Source organism: Martes martes (assembly GCF_963455335.1).
Source record: "Martes martes genome assembly, chromosome: 1".
NCBI lineage: Eukaryota > Metazoa > Chordata > Mammalia > Carnivora > Mustelidae > Martes > Martes martes.
Window position 1 is genome coordinate 47,803,080 of NC_137888.1, and position 16,987 is coordinate 47,820,066.

At 38.6% G+C, this 16,987-nt stretch overlaps 1 protein-coding gene across 1 annotated transcript; it reads left to right on the top strand.

Annotated features, from left to right (window-relative positions):
* Nucleotides 1–286: 286 nt before the first annotated feature.
* On the top strand, nucleotides 287–12,457 carry LNP1 (leukemia NUP98 fusion partner 1; the record flags this gene model as incomplete). Its single annotated transcript, XM_080798041.1, has 3 exons — nucleotides 287–451; nucleotides 7,883–8,113; nucleotides 12,308–12,457. Exons 1-3 carry the CDS (start codon nucleotides 296–298, stop codon nucleotides 12,455–12,457), a joined length of 537 nt encoding a protein of 178 aa, XP_080654167.1. The 5' UTR covers nucleotides 287–295.
* Between the last annotated feature and the right edge of the window lie 4,530 nt (nucleotides 12,458–16,987).

The following is a 16,987-nucleotide window of genomic DNA, read 5'->3' on the forward strand; positions in this document are numbered from 1 at the left end:
CACAAGCCCCAGCCATGGAAGGATTAAAAAGCCTCAATTTAAAAAGACAGGGGGAGGGGAGGGAATGTGGGCTGCACAATTTATAAATAGACATTCCCGAGGCTGCCTGATGGTGAAGTGGTTGTTTAGTAAATCTTTCTCCCTTAAGGATCCCATTAGCGGAGAGCATTTGAAAATAACAGTTTCATTTTGGCTTTTGGGGGAGATCCTGGGTTTCATCAAGTCAGCCCTGTCAGAGGATATTGCTCTTTCTCAAATTTAGGGACAGGCCTTCGACAACTTAAATCACCTACACATGGAGCACAAAGATGATGACGACGATGATGTGTCTTTTGCCAAATGGATGAGCAGCTTCTGGGGTCACAGCTGGATAGAAGAGAACGAGAGAGGACTCCGGGACCATCATGGACCACAAGATGCCACTCACAGGAAAACCTCCCTGCCCTGCCCAGTGAGTTATGATCAGAGAACCAGGGGAGAGCCGGACTAGGGGAGGGGGATTTCTATTAGACAATTTTTGAAGAGGCCTTTGGTGTAAAATCTTAGGTTCAAAATCAATACTTCTAAACCTTTTAATACCCACAAGAGTCCCTTTTATTGTTTTATCTTGTCCTCCCGGGGACCTGATTTTCATTTAGTAGGCAAAGATTTCTTCATTTTTAGTAGCTTAAGATCTCTTTAACTACTATTCAGAATTCCTGATAAACCTGAGACAAACCTCCTGAGGGTTAATAGGATTCGAGTCAAAGGAAAGACACTTGATGTTATAAATTAGTCTGTTTAGCATCAGGTGTGGATCAATGTGTGATTTCCAGTACTCTCTTTGGAATACTGAAAATAGCTCTGTGATTTGATGACCTCTAAAGAATTGGGGATTCCACATCCCACAAAAGAATTGGGGATTCCACCTTTGATAAATTTGATACACTTTTTCTTCTGGTTCCCCTTTGGTTTCCCGAGGGGAGAGGAAACCAAAATTTTTCTGTCCTCAGTACTACTTTTCCATAGGGAGACAGAGTACCCAGTGTCTAGGGAGCAAGATGCAAGCAGGAGGAAGATTCTAATGGCAGAACGGGAGGGGCTGGCCAGGTGAGGACTCAGCAGCAGGGACAGGCCCTGGTTCTCTCTGCTTCACAGTCATTTACTATAATAGAATAGTAAATAGAAAAGCAAGAATACAGGGATGCCTGGGCGGCTCAGTCGGTTAAACATCTGGCTTCAGCTCAGGTCATGGTCTCAGGATCCTGAGTCCCGCATCGGGCTCCTTGCTCTGTGGGGAGCCTGCTTCTCCCTCTGCTTCTCCCCCTGCTTGCGTTCCCTCTCTCTCTCTCTCTCTCTCTCTGACAAATAAATAAATAAATAAAACCTTTAAAAAAAAGAAAAGTGAGAATGTAGCTTTTCTTTTCCACAAGTCCCTTAGGATTCTAGCTATAGAGAATGTCTCCCCAACCTTCTGCTTCCGTCAACCCCAGAACCAGTATGTTTTGGGACAGTGTTATTTTATTTCAGTTTTAGCCTCAGAGTTCCTAGAAGCATAATGCTTGTGAGGGATATTATGGTGGGTATGGCAATCTCTTTTAGTTCCAGTGACCAGCAAATTTGAGGAATGAGACCTCTTTAAGACACAAATATTTTAAGATAGATTTCTTTTTTTTTTAGATTTTATTTATTTAAAAAATTTTTTAAAAATCTCTTTTCAGTGTTCCAGAATTCATTGTTTATGCACCACACCCAGTGCTCCATGCAATACATGCCTTCCATAGATTTTATTTATTTATTTGACAAAGAGAGAGACAGTGAGAGAGGGAACACAGGCAAGGGAAGCAGGAGAAGGAGAAGCAGGCTTCCTGCTAAGCAGGGAGCTCGATGTGGGGCTCAATCCCAGGATCCTGGGATCTTGACTTGAGCCAAAGGCAGATGCTTAATGACTGAGCCACTCAGGCACCCCTTGAAAATAGATTTCTTACCAAATGCATACTGAGGGACAAAGGGCAAGTTTCAACAGGTCTTTGAGCTTCAGGTTCCTTATGTAAAAAAGAAGAGGGGGACTGGATGATGTCCGGGAACTCTTCTAACTCTAACTGTCCATGATTCTGTTGTAAATAAACAGCTATTTATCATGCTCTCATTTTAATCTCTTATGTTCCACTTCAAATGAGATATTCACAATGTGTGAACCAGGAGTACAGTTAGTTTCCAGTTTCCAGATAGTGAGAACCAGGGAGAAACAAAGAGAAAAATTGTGATTTGCTATTTATCTCAACAGTCCTTTGGAACTGTTGAAAATATGAAAACAAAACATGAGACAGAAACAAATGACTAATAAAATACAGTTTTGTTGAATACATCTTAACATCTATTATACCTGTAAAACTGAGATAATCCATCCTTTTTAGGGAATCCAGTTTTAGGTTGCAGTGTTGTTTGCCTTAAACTATTGGGACCAGCAGAATTTGTTATGTAATACATTTCTAAACAGTGTCCATATATCTCTTCCTGCTCATACTGGCTTTGGGCATTTGCCTGAATTAACCTGTTTAGATCCTCTAAGTCAACAGTGAATTCCACAGTTATCAGACTACCTGCAGAAAGTATGTGTTTATTCAAGGAGATGAAGCATGGAATAAAAATGAGCAACTGACTGAACAGAGTAGAGACTGTGCGAGTGCAGAACACAGAGCAGGAGACCTAGTGCAATGTGGGCAGAGTCCTGGGAGATAGTCATTGGTCTGAATGTCCAGCTCCAGTCACAAAACGTCATATATTCATGACAAGAGCCTGTGTTGGATACTTTTCTAAGTCTAGAATTTGCTCAGATTTTTCTTACTTTAGAGATCAGAGAACAATTAGGTTTTCATTGTGTGTATGTTTTGCTTTAAGCTCAATCAATGACTTAAAAAGAAAAGCTTACTTTTAGCCTTGTCTCTTTTCTCCTCTCCCCACTGCTTCCATCTGAGGCTCTTCCCTCTCACAACCTATTAAGAACCTCTATCCATCCATATTATATGCATAGGAAGAGAAGAGCTTTCCCTTCCTTTTCCATTTGAATGTGGTTTCTAATATGGCTTTTAGCCTCGTGATGATTCCTGCAAAGTGATGGAGCTTTGATTCATTGACTATATTTATTGACCACCTACTATGTGACAGGCATCACTTACGCAAGGCATGTAGAGGGTACAAGAAGACATACATGATCTCCTTGCTTGTGGAACTTCCAGTCTAGTGGAAAATACAAATCTGGCAGAAAGAACAAGTCAGGCAAGGGGTAGAACTTGGTCCTTCTCAGAGAACACTACTTTTTGGCAAGACTCATTATAATAATCTGTGACCGCTGATTTAAAGTAAATTAAAAAAAATCTAACTTCATGATTAATGTATTTTCTTGTTTTTCAGATTAAGTTTTTTTTTTTTCATTTCAATAGAAGACAATGCCTTAATCCCTGATGTGAAACTGGTGATAGTAGTTTTTTTTTTAAAGATTTTATTTATTCATTTGAGAGAGAATGAGAGAGAGAGAGAGAGAGCACAAGCAGGGGGGGGCAGCAGAGGGAGAGAGAGAAGCAGACTCCCAGCTGAGCAGGGAGCCCACCCCACCCCCAATGTGGGGCTCGATCCCAGGATGCTGGGATCATGACCTGAGCCAAAGGCAGACAGTTAATCGACTGAGCCACTCAGGCACCCCAAAACTAGTGGTAGTTTCAGGCAACAGTGACAACTCTGTGGAAGGACTTTTAGCATAATGTTCTATGGATTTGCTTTCTGTCTTCTACTAGTTGTAGAGGAATCGCTGGGAAGGCAGCCAAATAGGGTGGCTAAGAAGGGTGAAGGGAGGGCTCCAGATGCAGCCTTCCAGGGTCTACCACTAGCAGCATAACTGATTGAGTTACTTACCTCCCTCTGCCTCAGATTCCCCATTTGTAAAGGGGATTGATGGTAATAGCAGATACTGCATAAGGGTGTAGTAAAGATTCAATGAGTAATTTATCTAATGTCATTAGGACATTGCCTGGTACCTAATAAGCACCTATGATTCTTACTGTCACGTGTTTGAGGCATTGAAAGTTAGAATTTTTTTTTTCCAGATGACACTTCAGTTAATTACTGCAAAAAGTCTTTCATTTGGGGTCTGACGATTTTAGATACCTCATGTAAGTGCAATCATTCAGTATTTGTCCTTCTGTGTCTGTCTCAATTTTTGAAAGCACCCTTTTTTTCCTGATAAAAAAGTACCTCCATTTAGATAAAAAAGTACTAAAAGAACAATTCCACAGGACAAAGAAAACCTTTCAAAACATTTGGGTATGTTTTATGATTGGCCATCTTTTGATACTACCCTACTTCAAGCCCTACCCATCCCTCCCTCCCCGCAGATGCTCACGCTCAAAAGGCTTCATTTCCTTCCACTCCAGCAAGCTCTTCTGTGGCAGGGCCTCAGAACATATGGGGCTCGTCCCGAGGCAGAAAAGTGTTCCCTGTTCCCGGATTAACCCTGCTCATCCTTCAGATTGTATCTTCATCATCACACCTTCACAAAAGTCTCCCCTCATCCTTCTAGTCACTCCAACATCCACCCGAACGTACTTAATTTTACCTTGTTATAGCCTCTCTGTGTATCTGGAACTTTTCCTTTATAGCATTTGGCCAAAGCGGTAGATATATGCCCTATTTGTTTAATGTTTGTCTTCCAACATAATCTCCAAGAGGGGGATGCTGTGCCTGTTTGTCTCCCCAATTTGTCCAAAGCACCAAGGACCATGTCTTACCTATAATAAATGGAATAATATAAACAAATTTACCTACTATCTTTTAGTAGCTTTACAAATCTTTAACCGTATTTTTTATTATTGTTTGAGGGAAAGTTTCTAGGTATGTGTGTTACTTTGCTTGGGCTGCCATAACAAAACACCACAGACTGGGTGACTTCAACAGCAGAAATTTATTTTCTCACACTTCTGGAGGTTAGAAGTCTGAGGTTTGTTTTCTTTGAGGCCTCTCTCCTTGACTTACAGATGGTCACCTTTTTGCTGGTCCTCACATGGTCTTCCTCTGTAGGAGCATATTCCTGTTTTCTCTCTGTGTATGCAAAGTTCTTTCACTTATAAGGGCACTAGTCAGACCAGTGGGACCCACCATAATGGTCTCATTTTAAGTTAATTGTTAGAGGCCCTATCTCCAAATACAGTCATAATCTGACATTATCACATAAAACTTCAACATATGAATTTGGGGCAGGGGGACACAATTCAGTAAATAATAACGTGAAAAGGACGGATCCAAGGAGGGGAATATTTTGAGTCCTCTGACACATATCACCAACAGCTTTCTAGGAGGGAAGTGTGTATTTGTAGTCCTACCAGCAAGGAAGACAGTGTATATCTCCCTGCACTCTTGCCAGTGCCATTAAATAACATATTTTTTTTTGCTAAACTGAAAGATAAAATTGTATATTATTTCATTTTCCATAATTTTTGACTACTAGTAAGCATGAACAATTTTTACCAGCTGTTATTTCTTTTTCTTTTATTCTTATACTTTTATTCATCATATATATATACACATATATATACATATATATGTGTATATATATAAAGATTTTATTTTTTTTTTATTTATTTTTTTTTTTAAAGATTTTATTTTTAAATAATCTCTCTACACCTGACATGCGGCTCAGACTCACACCTCCAAGATCAAGAGTCACATGCTCTTCTGACTGAGCCAGCCAGGTGCCCCTCATCTAGTATATATTTAATGAACTCATGTTATGAATAGGGCAAAGTGCTGCATACTGGGGTTCTAGCAGAGAATGAAACATAGCCCTTGATGTGATGGGGCATTCAGTCTAATGGAGGAGAGACATGTAACAAAATTACCCAAAATATTGATCATGGTTGTCCTAAGTATAATAAAGGAGAAGTACAAGACCCCAGCGGGCCATTGAACCGGGACCCAAACCACCCAGGGTGGTAGGGAAAGGTTTCTGTGAAAGTGCAGAATGACTAAAATATGATTAACCATTTCATGAGGTAAAGGGGTAGGGTGGTGAGTGGTCATGAGCAGAGAGGACCCCCTGTGAAGGTGCCTGTTTTGGGAGGAGCAAGTGAGCTGGAGGAAATGACTAACCAGCTAGGCCATCCCTGAAAGGGTGGGTGGGGCAAGAAGAGGTACAAAAGAAAACGTGATCAGATGTGACTTGGTTTGTGTTCTAACTACCCTGGCTGCTGTGGGAATGACAAAACAAATGGGTAAGAGTGGAGGTAGGGTATCCACTATGGGGAGGCTGCTTCTATCATATGGGTGAAAGATTACCTGGGTGGCTTGGATTACAGTAGTTAAGAGTGATGCTTGGAAAGAGTGGATAGTTTTTGTTTTTGTTTTTTAATTTTTATTTATTTATTTATTTGACAGACAGATCACAAGTAGGCAGAGAGGCAGGCAGAGAGAGAGAGAGAGAGAGAGAGGAGGAAGCAGGCTCCCTGCTGAGCAGAGAGCCCGATGCGGGGCTCGATCCCAGGACCCTGAGATCATGACCTGAGCTGAAGGCAGAGGCTTTAACCCACTGAGCCACCCAGGCGCCCCAAGAGTGGATAGTTTTTGAGAGATGTTTGAGAGATGAAATCTACTGACTCGACAAGAGATTGTGAAGAGTGGCTCCTGAGTTACAGGTCTGAGTGAGTGAATGGTCTGCCATCTTCTAAGTTAGGGGACACACTGGGAGAAGTTTTGGGGAGGAGAGGTATGAGTTCAGATTTGCACAAGTCAGATTGAGTGCCAGTGGGATACTATGGGAGAACTTGAGGGGAAAGAAACTTAGAGGAGATGTCTGGGCTAACAATATATAAATTAGGAAATCAGATGATAGCTAGAAATTAAAGCCTGAAGATGAGATATTTAGGGAGGTGGTGTCATGTGAGAAAGGAAAGGAAGGGAAGGAAGACTAGTTTAGAACCTGGAGGAACTCCAGCATTTATGAGCTGTTAGCTGGAGAAGTGAGCAAAAATGTCTAAAACACAGTGGCAGAAAGATCATCCTTGAGGGTGCAGTGGTAGAAGACAAGGAAAGATTGTTTCCGGGAGGGCCATATGGGCTACTGGATTGAATGCTACGGAATGATTCAAAACCAAAAGTGGGCAGAATTTGGCAACATTATTGAGATCAATATCCTGACCAAAACCAGTCTTGCACGCAAAAGTTATATTGCAGTGGGTTGGGAAGTGAGAGAAATTGAGACAATGTTTCAAGATTGGTTTCTCTGAGGGGTCTATCCTTTGATTATTTTCCAGTTGTGATTTTAACATTGATGTGATTGTATTATATGATCTCTCTGTTTGCCTGTATGCATGCGAGTTATACTTATTTATTTTCAGGAGATCTTTTAAACATTACTAACATGTAGCAAATATTTTTTAAAAGTTTTTAAATCTACCATTGATTTTGTTTATATTATTTATGATATACATTGGCTTTATTTTTATGTGGTTAGATTGATTTTTTTCCTTATGACTTTTCCCATTGTTCTTTTGCTTAAAAATTCATTCTTCATGTAGAAATCACATAAATACTCACCTTTGCATTATTTCTTAAACATTTATGTCTTCATTGTAGTTTTTTTTTATAATTTTGGAATTTATTTTACATATCAATTTAAGGCTTAGAATGCTTCATTATTCCACCTTAATGGTAGAGGATGAACAAAGCTAGTCTTGGGATGTTCTGGTTAATGTTTTAACTCTACTTCATTGTAGGAGGAAGGTCCTACTGATCAAAAAGATAAAATTTCAGTTCAACATGAGATTTGCTTAGTTGGTTATTTATGGATATTTTGTCCCTGTGTTAATATTATACTGTCTCTTTATACTGCAAAATTTGTATTCTGCATTCCCAGTTTCCTGTGCTTCCCAGAATCACATCGTCTGACAGCCATCCCAGAAGACATTCTCATGAGGACCAGGGATTTCAATGCCATACCCACATGCTGGATTACAGAAAATGCTCAGCAGATGAGTCATTCAAGGAGGCACTGGAATCAAAAGGAAGATCTCATTCCAAAATTCAAGCATTTTCAGAGTCCTTTGAACAGAAATTGTGCTTTAGAACCAAACGCTCTGTCTCTTTGGTATGTAATGGAGTTATTGAAAATTTAACCACTTTAGAAAAGGAAATCAGAAGGGTTCATCCTCCCCAAGTTTGAGGAGGATAAATCTAACTTCTTCATTTATAGTCTAGTGATGAAGTCTTTGAAAAATGGTTGTTTTAGATAGCTCAGATGTATATAAATTTTCTTTATTATTTTTATTGGAGATAGCTGGTGTAGGAAGAACTACCAGAGGACCATAGGTGGAATGTTTTTGTTACTGAGGTCCTCCGGTTCTTTGAGACTATTTTTGTCAGTCTTATAAATAATTGTGACTTGTTCTTCTTTCACTATTTGAAGAAGGAAAAAACTATCCCAATTGTTGCTGTCTTTTCATATCTAATCCAGGAGTAAATAGTGTATGATGGTGGTCTGTTCCCCTGTACTTCTTTTTTTTTTTTTTTTAAGATTTTAGATTTTATTTATTTATTTGAGAGAAAGAGAGATCAAGAGAGAGAGAGAGAGAGAAAAAGAGAGAAAGAGAGAGAGAGAGAACAAGCCGGGGGAGGGTCAGAGGGCGAGGGAGGAACAGATTCCCTGCTGAGCGGGGAGCCTGATGTGGGACTTGATCCCAGGACCCAGAGATCATGACCTGAGCTGCAGGTAGATGCTTAACTGACCGAGCCCCCCAGGCACACTCCCCTGTACTTCTAAAAAATATGCAGAAGGAATTCTCTAAACATTAGTAAGTATCCAAAAGTAGGAGGTGTCCAGGCATTTCACAGTGGCCTATGGGAGTTTAATTGAAGCACAAAGGAGAGACAGGCATGAAATGAGGGAAGAGTAGAAACTCCATTGATAATGCTAAACTTGTTACATAAAGTAATGAACTAGAGGTCAGTTAAGTTGGGGATAGTTTTTGAACTCCACATGTTCACTGAGTCACCTTGAGCAAAATAACTTCTTTTTTCTTTTTTCTTTTTTTTTTTCTTTTGAAATAATTACGTGTCTCTGCCATGCAGTAGGCAGAACGAATAAGTGACCAGGAGTATTGCCACCTGGTTCTTGAGCTTTGCTCTGTGAACATACAGAGGAAGACATGTGGCTGCTTCCTACCTCATTGCCCATCTGAACACAATGCTTTCTGCTTAGCAGTGATGGCTGTTAGGACTGTCACCATGCATCCTTGGCTTCTAGGTGGCACCTCACTTTTATCAGAGGGTGAGACTGTATATGGTTTCCCTTCAGGAGACTGTTCTCTCCACCTGATCATAAGAGAAACTCAGGAAATTAATACCAATACAATAATTTTGTATCTAATTTATTGATTTTGTTCATATTTTGCCAGTTGCCTCAACAATATTCTCTATAGTGAAATTCCAGATCGTGTGTTGCAATCAATTTTCACATCCCTCTAACTGATTTTATTCACGAACAGTCTTTTCTTGTCCTAAATAAAGACAAGAATAAAATAAAAAGTTAGAATAAAATCTAACTGATTTTATTCTGGAACAGTCTTTTCTTGTCTTTCATGACACTGACATCTGAAGAATACAGGCCAGATATCTTTTAGAGTGATGCCTCATTTGGGTTTAGCTGACATTTCCTTGTGATTAGATTTAGATTATGAACTTCCAGTAGGAATTTAAGAGGAGTGCAAGAATTCCTGTTTTAAAATAAATTACATGATCAAGTCACTAATTATATTAATCAGGAGATATATTGGCCATAAGTTTTTTCTGGAACAAGTTATGATATAAGTGTCTTTTGAAAAGAATTGTAATCTGAACTGTTCTTTGTTGCTTTTGATGTCCTCAGAAAAAATTTCATATAATAACATATCTTATGTAACTGCTTACGTGATACCATTTGCTAATATTATAAGCCCTAACAGTGTATAAACATGAAATCAGTTCTCTTATTTAAAGGGATACTCATCATATTATCCCTAAAATATCAAATGTTAGCTAGTATTTCATTTCCCAAGCTCTTCCTTTTGAGTACCAAGGCAATCAAGACAGCATTTTCAACTTTTTGACTCAAAAACTCTTTTCAGAATTCCATATAATAACCAGAAACCTGCTAGGAATTTACAAAATCATTTAATTTTTTTCATATTACCTATGTAAACAATGGAATAAATAATTTTTAAAATATTTTATAACAGTTTTAAGTTTTATAAATTTTATCATTATGTAAAATTAAAAATTTAGAATATACATACAGTTTAAAACTTGTTCTTATTTAACAATTGACATACTTTTCTAAAGCTGACTACACTAAAAGTGTGGTTGATCAGCAAATCTAAAACTGATTTCTATTTTGCCTGGGGACCAAATGTTGAGTAATGTGTAAACATCAAAAAGATCCAGAAGCTAGTTTCGTGACCTGATCATGACCAATAACATCAAATTCTTTCATTTTGTTACTGAAAACTTCGACAGTCTTATTTTGATAATTTTTACATTTTGTTTATAAGCAATGAGAGAAGAAAAAAGATTCCAGTTCATTGTTTACAAGCATTTCTCAGATAGTCTTTCTTCTCAATAAGGGAAAAGCCATCACTTTATTTTGAAAATAATCGTCATTATAGTTTCTCTTTTTTATATTGCTCTTGTAAGCATTCAAGATCTAATACGACTGCTAGGTTTAATGAGAATAATCTGGAGGCACATTTACAGAACAACTACAGTTTTTAAGTTTCTCTTAACCTGCATCTCAGGTTCGCCATTTGTTTCGCTTTTTGACTTTGGCCACCAGACCATTATAGATAGAAATGAAACTATCTAGGTATCGAAACAATTTAGCACTGAAGAGTAGCTGACACGACCACAGGAACCAGACACTCTCCTACCTCAGCCTGTGAGATTGAGTCCTGAGGTGGCTCCTCTGACTGGCACGCATCCCAGGGCATATTCATTTGACAGACGCTCAGGTGTTCCCCAGGGTTTTCATTTCAAATGGAAGAGAGGGAGAGTCATGATGTTATCTGTTTATTATTTTTTTTTAATTTAATTTTATTTTTTCAGTGTTCCAAGATTCATTGTTTATGTAACCACACCCAGTGCTCCATGCAATACGTGCCCTCCTTAACATTCACCACCACGCTCACCCAACCCCCACCCCTCCCCTCCAAAACCCTCAGTTTGTTTCTCAGAGTCCACAGTCTCTCATGGTTTATCTCCCTCTCCAATTTCCCCCAACTCACTTCTCCTCTCCATCTCCCAATGTCCTCCGTGATATTCCTTATGCTCCACAAGTAAGTGAAACCATATGATAATTGACTCTCTGCTTTACTTATTTCACTCAACATAATCTCTTCCAGTCCCATCCATGTTGATGCAAAAGTTGGGTATTCATTCTTTCTGATGGAGGCGTGATACCACCTTCTACCAGTTAGAATGGCCAAAATTATTTGTTTATTTTTAAAAATAGAAGTGTAAGTAGATGCCACCACCACATTTATCAATGCCATCTTTTAGTCAGTAATTCCTTCGAAAGACACTCCTGGACTATGGAAACGAAAGAAACCTTCCTCCTTCCCACCCCATACTTCCGTAACATATCACCCTGTTTGCTCATTATCATCGCACTTATCACTATCTGTGATTTTCTTGTTTCCTTTTAGACTTACTGTCTATCACTCTTGACGCAGGGGTAATATTGAAGAAGTAGGGTTTCTTTAGTTAGTGCTGTATCTCTTAATCTTAGAACAGTAGTATGTGTTCAATAAATCAGTGAATGTGGATCCCTGAACAACCAGCTGGGGAATGTTAGTGTGCCTGGATGTCATTTCCTCAACACTTTGTTCTTCACATAACCCTCACCTTAGAACTTAATGCAAACCCTATTGTCAATGTAATTTAAAGAAGTAGACACTGGAAGGTTAAAATCATTCCATATATGATTCACTTGCCATATTCCTTTTCAGAAAGTACCAGGAGACTATTAATTATATCGTACTGTGAAATCACATCCCTCTATAGGTCAGAGTTGTATACAGGTTGAGTTTCTCCCATAGACCATGGGTGTCTATGGGTGTGCTAACACCCGAGGCCCCATTCCTTTTATTTATGACTAAAACCTTTAGCAACACCCTTGGGCTTCTGCTAAATTTATTATGAGAAACTAAGATGTGGAAATCTACTAAATGACCAGGGCTTTCTTCATTTCTGAGAGTTAGGAGAAATGTGGCTCATTGTCAGCTGTCAGCACACTTCTACCTTTCTCTTTCAGGGACCTGAGAGCAGGAAGGAGAGGAGTGAAAGGGAATGCCTGAGGATGGAGATAAAATCTCGAAAGAAAGTGGAGGAAAGAAGGAACTCTAGGAAGGAAGAACACGGAGAAGCACACATGCCCTCCTTGGTTGAAAGAGAGTCCAAATAGTGTTTTGTTTCCACATCATGTCTCCAGATGCCAGGTTTTGGTGGCAATTGTGAAGGAGTGTCCGAAAATGCTGAGTGACTGCAGTGGTCCTTTGGTGCAGGGCTCCCCAAGATGACTCGCACCTGACTCCCACTGCTTCTGATGTCTTAGTTGAGAGTGTGATCTGCTATGTGGTCCTTTTATGGGAATAAAGAAAATAAAATGTATTTTAATAGAAGAAGTGATTCTTAAAAATGTAAAGAAAGATATTTAAAGAGCCACCAACGCATCTTCACTAACTCTTCTTCTGCATCAACCTTGCAAATAAGTTTAAATAAAAGTCATTGAAGTGACTCTAAGTTTACTTCTTTATCAGAATTATGTAAGTGTGTCTAACGGCCGTCATCTAAGGGGAACTGGTAATTAACGTGCCAAGCAGTATGCTGAGTTCTTACCTAAAATAATCCTCACTACTCTGAGTTGGGACCTATTGTCTTCACTTGCTAGCTGAGAAAATGGAAATTTAGACCATCTGGAAATTCATTGGTGAGGTGGCAGAGTTAGGGCCAGAGCCCGGTTCATTCCTACTCATGCCTCTAACTTGAGGCAGGACCTTCATTTCCCTTTATCCCTGGCTCCTAACTTGGTGTGTGTGTGTGTGTTTGTGTGTGTGTGTGTGTGTGTATGTGTGTGTGAGAGAGAGAGAGAGATGTGCATGGAATGAGTGGATGTGAATGAGAAAAGCAGGAGCTGGGAGTAGCTTATGATTTTGATTATATGGGTGGAGACTGATTCTCTGAGGTCAGCTTTATGCTCTGGGTTTTAACTTTATGAGACCATATTCTTATTTCTTATTTTAAATTTTATATTGAGACATAACTGACATATAACATTATATTAGTTTCAGGTGTACAACATAATGATTTAATATTTTAATATATCATGAAATTATAACCACATTAAGTCTAGTTAACATCCATTATCACACAATTACAAATTTTTTCTTATGATCAGAACTTTTAAGATATACTCTTTTAGTAACCTGCAAATATACAATACATTATTACTAACTATAGTTACCAAGCTTACCTTATATCCTATGACTTATTTAAAAAGATGGAATGCTTCCTGAATTTATGTGTCATCCTTGTGTAGAGGCCATGCTAATCTCTGTATCATTCCAATTTTAGTATATGTATTGCTGAAGTGAGTACTTTTTTCCCCCAATTTTCAGCTTTATTGAGATATAATTGACAAAATTGTGTTTTAAATTGTACAAACATGATGATTTGACACATTATGCTTTGTGAAATGATTACCACAATCAGGTTAATTAATACATCGAGGCCATATGCTTTCACTATTTTTCTTTCCTAGAAGAAAAGATACTAGAACTCTCCCTATTTATTCTTTTTTTAATATTGGAGTATAACTGACATTTAACATCCTGTTAGTTTCAGGTGTACAACATAATGATTTGATTTTTGTATACTTCGTGAAATGATCACCACAGTAAGTCTCATTAACATCCAACATCACACATAGTTATAATGTTTGTTTTTTGATGAGAACATTTTTTTCCTTTAAAAAAAACCTGGGTAGCTCACTTGGTTAAGCATCTCAGGTCATAATCCCCGTGTCCTTGGATGGAGTCCCACATCTCTCTTTCCCTCTGCCTTACTCCAGCTTGTGCTCTCTCTCTCTCTCTTGCTCACTGTCTCTCTCAAATAAATAAAATAAAAACAAAAGACGTGTCTGTTAGCCATTTGTATGTCTTCTTTGGAGAAGTGTCTGTTTATGTCTTCTGCCCATTTTTTGATGTGATTGTCTGTTTTTTAAGTGTTGAGTTTGAGGAGTTCTTTATAGATCTTGGATATCAGTCCTTCGTCTGTAGTGTCATTTGTGAATATCTTCTCCCATTCTGTGGGTTGCCTATTTGTTGACTATTTCCTTTGCTGTGCAGAAGCTTTTGATCTTGATGAAGTCCCAAAAGTTCATTTTTGCTTTTGTTTCCTTTGCCTTTGGAGACATGTCTTGAAAGATGTTGCTGGACCAATGTCAAAGAGGTTACTGCCTATGTTCTCCTCTAGGATTTTGATAGATTCCTGCCTCATGTTGAAGTCTTTTTTTTTTTTTTTAAGATTTTATTTATTTACTTGACAGACAGAGATCACAAGTAGGCAGAGAGGCATGCAGAGAGAGAGAGGAGGAAGCAGACTCCCTATGGTACAGAGAGCCCGATGCGGGGCTTGATCCCAGGGCCCTGGGATCATGACCTGAGCTGAAGGCAGAAGCTTTAACCCACTTAGCCACCCAGGCGCCCCTCACGTTGAAGTCTTTTATCCATTTCGAGTTTATCTTTGTGTATGGTATAAGAGAATGGTTGAGTTTCATTATTCTACACATAGCTATCCAGTTTTCCCAGCACCATTTATTGAAGAGACTTTTTTCCACTGTATATTTTTTCCTGCTTTGTTGAAGATTATTTGATAATACAGTTACAGGTCCATATCTGGACTCTCTACTCTGTTTCACTGGTCTATGTGTCTGTTTTTCAGCCAGTACCATGCTGTCTTGGTGATCACAGCTTTGTAGTAAAGCTTGAAACCAGGCAATGTGATGTCCCCATTTTGTTTTTCTTTTTCAACATTTCCTTAGCAATTCGGGGTCTCTTCTGGCTCCATACAAATTTTAGGATTGTTTGTTCAAGCATTCTGAAAAATGCTGGTGGAATTTTGATTGGGATGGCATTGAAAGTATTGATTTCTCTGGGCAGTATAGACATTTTAACAATGTTTATTCTTCTGATCCATGAGCATGGAATGCTTTTCCATCTTTTTGTGTCTTCTTCAATTTCTTTCATGAGTGTTCTGTAGTTCCTTGAGTACAGATCCTTTACCTCTTTGGTTAGGTTTATTCCCAGGTATCTTATGGTTCTTGGTGCTATAGTAAATGGAATCGATTCTCTAACTTCCCTTTCTTTATTTTCATTGTTAGTGTATAAGAAAGCAACTGATTTCTGTACATTGATTTTGTATCCTGCCACATTACTGAATTGCTGTATGAGTTCTAGTAGTTTGGGGGTAGAGTCTTTTGGGTTTTCCATATAAAGTATCATGTCATCTGCAAAGAGAGAGAGAGTTTGCATAATCAGTAGCTATCAGGGAGATTCAAATCAAAATCACATTAAGATACCAACTTACACCAGTTAGAATGGCCAAAATTAACAAGACAGTAAACAACAAGTGTTGGAGAGGATGTGGAGATGGGAACCCTCTTACACTGTTGGTGGAAATGCAAGTTGGTGCAGCCACTTTGGAAAACAGTATGGAGATTCCTTAAGAAATTCAAAATAGAGCTACCCTATGACCCTGCAATTGCACTACATGGTATTTACCCCAAAGATACAGTTATAGTGAAAAGAAGGGCCATCTGTACCCCAATGTTCATAGCAGCAATGGCCACAGTTGCCTAACTGTGGAAAGAGCCAAGATGCCTTTCAACAGATGAATGGATAAAAAGATATGGTCCATACATACCATGGGGTATTAAGCCTCCATCAGAAAGGATGAATACCCAACTTTTGTATCAACATGGACGGGACTAAAGGAGGATTAAAACAATGAATCTTGGAACACTGAAAAAATAAAATAAAATAAAATAAAAAAAAACAAAAGAAAAAACTCCAAACCAATCTCCCATTTTGGTATCGTTGATATTCCCAAACTGCACAGATTTAATATACAGAATTTTATGAGTTTGGACATATGTGTACACCCATGGAACTATTACCACCAATCATCAATTCCTATTCTTTACTCCTCAGCAATGCTCTGAAGCATGGCATTTCTTAACTACTTCCACAATTCATACAAGTCCTTCCTTCTTAGTATGGATCCTTTAAAAATTTTTTTTTGAGTAGGCTCTATGCCCAGCATGGAGCCCAATGTAGGGCTTGAACTCACGACCCTGAGATCAAGACCTGGGCTCAAGACCCAAGCTGAGATCAAGAGTTGGGCACTTAACTGACTGATCCACCCATGCACCCCAGTATGGATCCTTTTTTGAAATTACTTAAGGCAAAATTAGTAGGTTTGAGAAAGTTTTCCTTGCAGACATATATGATGAGAACTTTTAAGATCTATTCTTTTAGCAACTTTCAAATATGAAACAATGTTATTGACTATAGTCACCATGCTGTACATGACATACATATGACTTATTTAATGACTGGGAGTTTGTACTTCTTGACCCCCTTCACTCATTTTACTCACTCCTTTATCTCCCCTCCTCTCAGGCAACAACTGATCTATTCCCTGTATCTACGAGTTTTGTTTTATTTGTTCATTTGTTTTGCTTTTTGGATTTCACATGTAAGTGAAATCATACAGTATTTGTCTTTCTGTGTTTCACTTACTATTCACTTAGCATAACGCCCTCAAGGTCTATTCATATTGTTGCGGATGGCAAGATTTCCATTTTTTTGTGCCTGAATAACATTCCATTTTATGTATACACCACATCTTTGTAACCCACTTATCCACTGGTTAA